The 3,536-nt window shown below is 44.7% G+C and overlaps 1 protein-coding gene across 1 annotated transcript; it reads left to right on the top strand.

Moving 5' to 3' along the window:
- The first annotated feature begins 232 nt into the window (after nt 1–232).
- LOC123145024 (vesicle-associated protein 1-3) lies at nt 233–3,193 on the top strand. Its single transcript, XM_044564316.1, has 8 exons — nt 233–862; nt 968–1,038; nt 1,142–1,223; nt 1,371–1,486; nt 1,578–1,733; nt 1,828–1,875; nt 2,292–2,360; nt 2,836–3,193. Exons 1-8 carry the CDS (start codon nt 814–816, stop codon nt 2,947–2,949), a joined length of 705 nt encoding a protein of 234 aa, XP_044420251.1. The 5' UTR covers nt 233–813; the 3' UTR covers nt 2,950–3,193.
- Nucleotides 3,194–3,536: the final 343 nt, after the last annotated feature.

The following is a 3,536-nucleotide window of genomic DNA, read 5'->3' as shown; positions in this document are numbered from 1 at the left end:
TTTTAGGCAAGAAAAGTCGATCATTTTTCATGGCAAATTAAATTTGTTGAGATGACAAATTTAGTTGGTTGAGTATGGCAAATCCGCTTCAGTTTAATAGAAGTTTTGTTTTAGCATAAGATTTATATGTGCTAGGGATACATCTAGTATATGTTTTATAGCAAAACCAAAAGTTGTTAATGTCAGGAAAAGGGGGACGCGGGCGTCGGTCGGAGTCGGAGAGGACAAAGGGAAAGAAAAGAGATAGGATCCTTTCCCGGGCGGCGACGTGGGTGCCGTGTCCGGCCAATCCCAACTGGCAAACCCGGCTCCGCCGCCGTTGCCCGAACCCAGCTACTATTATAAACTCCTCAACCAACGCAACGCAACGCAAGGCGCGCTACAGATAAAAGGGAACCAAGAAAGAAGAAGCCCACGACGCAACCGCTCCCAATCCATAATCAATCAATCAGCCAATCGCCAGTGTTTCCCAACCGAAACCGCCTAATCCATCCATCAATCCTCTGTCTACGCCAACCCGAATTCCTCCCTTCCACCCTCCGGAGCCCTCTCCTCCTCCGATTCGCCCTCCCCCCCCCCCCCCCCCCCCCCCCCCCCCCCCCATCGACAAATCCTCTGCCCTTCCCCTGCTTTGCCCTTTCATAGCCGGAAAGAAGAAGGTAGTCTCCGCCGGCCGCCTCTTGGTGCTTTGCTTCTAGAGCAGGAAACGACGTTCTTGGATCGTCCCGGCGACTCGCCGGCGAGAGAAAAGAAGGAGAATCTTTGGTGTTTGGTCCCGACTCTCCCTCCGGTCGTCGTTTCGTTGCCGGCGCGATGAGTAATACGCTGCTCCGAATCTACCCTTCCGAGCTCAAGATGCCATGTAAGTTGCTTCCGGCACCTGCCCTCAGCTAGTTTCTGCTGTTTCTTGATCCGTATTGCCCTGTGGGGACTGATCGGATCGTTCATGTGTCGATGTTCCGAGCAGTTGAGCTCAGGAAGTCGAATACAGGATGCATCGAGCTCGTCAACAAGACCGATCAGCGTGTAGCTTTCAAGGTGGGGATTTTTGCCACGGTTTTGTTCTGAGTTCTGAAACCTGCAGGGTGATATTCTGGAGGAATTTTGCTGACGGATTTCCTATGCGATGCTCAATGTGCAGGTAAAAACAACGAACCCAAAAAAGTACGCAGTGCGGCCTACCTCCGGCATCGTGCCGCCAGGGGGATCCTGCGGTATCACAAGTGCGTCCACTTTGCTGCATTATATGCATTATTGTTACTCCCTCTGTAAACTAATATAAGTGATCTAAACGCTCTTATATTAGTTTACAGAGGGAGTACTTGATTGGTTGATGAGCCCATCTCATGTGGCATTGTTGCCTGCTCTAGTTACGATGCAGGCACCCAAGGAGATCCCCCAGGATTACCAATGCAAGGACAAGTTCCTCATTCAAAGCGTCATAGTGCAGGAAGGGATAACGCATAAGGACATTGTCCCTGAGATGGTAAGTTCTTGCAGCACCCGAGGTTGACACCGTGGATGTTGATTGATTGTGTCGTCTGTGTCATCTGTAATGTGAGTGTTACGGTTTGTAGTTCGGCAGAGCGCCTGGCAGGGTGGTGGAGGAGTTCAAGCTGCGGGTGATCTACATCCCTGCAAATCCCCCCTCACCGGTGCCTGAGGGAGACGAGGAAGAGATTGCAGATATGGAGGTCGACCATGAAGTGTTTAGACAATCCATGATCGATGCTGTAAGTGGTGCCATTGCTTCTTGATGCTGTAAGATATGATGCCATGTTTGTTCCTAAATCCTAACGATGGTTGGTGTGCTCTCTTCCTTTTCAGGCATCTAGGCAAGAATATGCATCTGGACCACAAGCTTCACATGACAAGGTGACTGTTTGTTCCACTAAAAACAGCATTGCTATGTTCTTGTATCTGTCAGTGATAAAGTATCCTCGCTGATACATAACAACATCAAATTATTATGCTTTAAAAAAACCTGTACTTCGAAATGCGATATTTAGCTCTAGTTGAGCACTATCATATGCTTGCAAGCTACAGACTCTTGCCATGTATAACCTACCAATTGACTTAGATTTTTATTGTTTGAAGAGCATTGTAATAGCTAAACTCATTTTTCTTAAATGCCCCTCTCTGTGCCATTGTCGGCATGACAGTGATACCTAATGTTTACTAATGCTCGTCTGCGTTGATAGATTTTTTTTCTGCTATTATATTTATACCATCTTAAAAGTTCCTGAACAAATTAATGTTTCTGACATTACTGATATTCTGTGATTCTTTAGGACGCCTCTACGGTTAAGTCAGAAGTTGTTAAATATGTAGCTGAAAACAAGAAGCTTCAACAAGAGCTGGTATGACTTCTCATCTAATGAGGATATATTGGCACTATTTCAGTATAACTATTATGTTGCTGTGCTACTTTTCCCCAAAAATTTTATCCTGAAAACATATTTCATTGTTCTTTTAAGAAATGAATGACAGAGATCAATTTATGATCCAAGTTCTGCTGAGAAACTGGGGAAATCTTGATTTGTATTGCTCGCACAATTATATTGCAGACATAACTAATTTTGCAAGAAATTAACCCGAGCAGTCTGGTAACTCCTGCCAAACCTGATATAATATCTCCGGACTATCATAACACAACACGAAAAGATCAAAAGAAGTTGACAGGAGTTCTGCCAAAAGATATTAATATCTCCTACTATCATAATACATTAATGGAAAAAAGTCAACTTGTTTGCTTTTCCGAACCAAACTCTGTTGCTAGACATTATGATTTTGTATTCTGATATCTAATCCTAGTAAACGCTGCTTCATTTTCAGGAACAGCTTAGCGAGAGAAGGCAGTCTCTTGGGGGTTTCTCACGTACGTTTGTGCTCCTCGTCTTCCTGTTATCTGTTCTTGTTGGATACTGGATGACAGGTCGGAAGGTTTAGCCACAAATAGCGGCTACATATACATGTGGTTTTGCGGCTTGGCGTATGCCTTGCCTGGTTACCCCTTGTTTTGGATGGTTTTTCTCTTATGTTCTTTTAGTATAGTCTACACTGTATAGAGAGGTGTTCTGGGTTTGAAGTTATACATGTGTTGGGAATGTACATTTTTTTGTGGAATATGCAGAAGACACTGCATATCTATTCCATTAAGAACTCGCCCCTTTGAACAAGATTCTAATGACAACTGCATTGTGTTTTTTTTCCTTTTTGCAAATTTTAGAACCTTTGTTAACAGATTCCACTACCTGCTGCAATCTGTTTCTTTAACCTCCTGCTTGAGGAAAAGAACACTGTCAGTAATAAAGTATCCTCTAGTGGAAGGCCTGGGCCTTGACCATGTAAGGAAGCCCGTAACTGCCTAGCCCGGTAGCGTAGCCCACTCGATCAGTCCACCAGCAGGCGACGCCCTAAATTCAGGCATTACCTGGCGGACCTATACTCTCAACAAATAGTCTTAAAATGTTAAATATTCAGTGTTTAAGCATACACAGTAGTAAAACTGGGAGCACTGCCTTGCCGCCATGGTG

The sequence above is a fragment of the Triticum aestivum genome, chromosome 6D (assembly GCF_018294505.1).
Source record: "Triticum aestivum cultivar Chinese Spring chromosome 6D, IWGSC CS RefSeq v2.1, whole genome shotgun sequence".
Lineage (NCBI taxonomy): Eukaryota > Viridiplantae > Streptophyta > Magnoliopsida > Poales > Poaceae > Triticum > Triticum aestivum.
Note: the sequence above shows the minus strand (reverse complement) of the source record. Positions and strands in the feature narration are given on the sequence as shown.

Coding starts and splice junctions, on each gene's coding strand:
- LOC123145024 (XM_044564316.1), top strand. CDS start 814: ATGAGTAATACGCTGCTCCGAATCTACCCTTCCGAGCTCAAGATGCCA. Junction 1,487..1,577: donor AGGACATTGTCCCTGAGATG/GTAAGTTCTTGC, acceptor TACGGTTTGTAG/TTCGGCAGAGCGCCTGGCAG. Junction 1,734..1,827: donor GACAATCCATGATCGATGCT/GTAAGTGGTGCC, acceptor CTTCCTTTTCAG/GCATCTAGGCAAGAATATGC.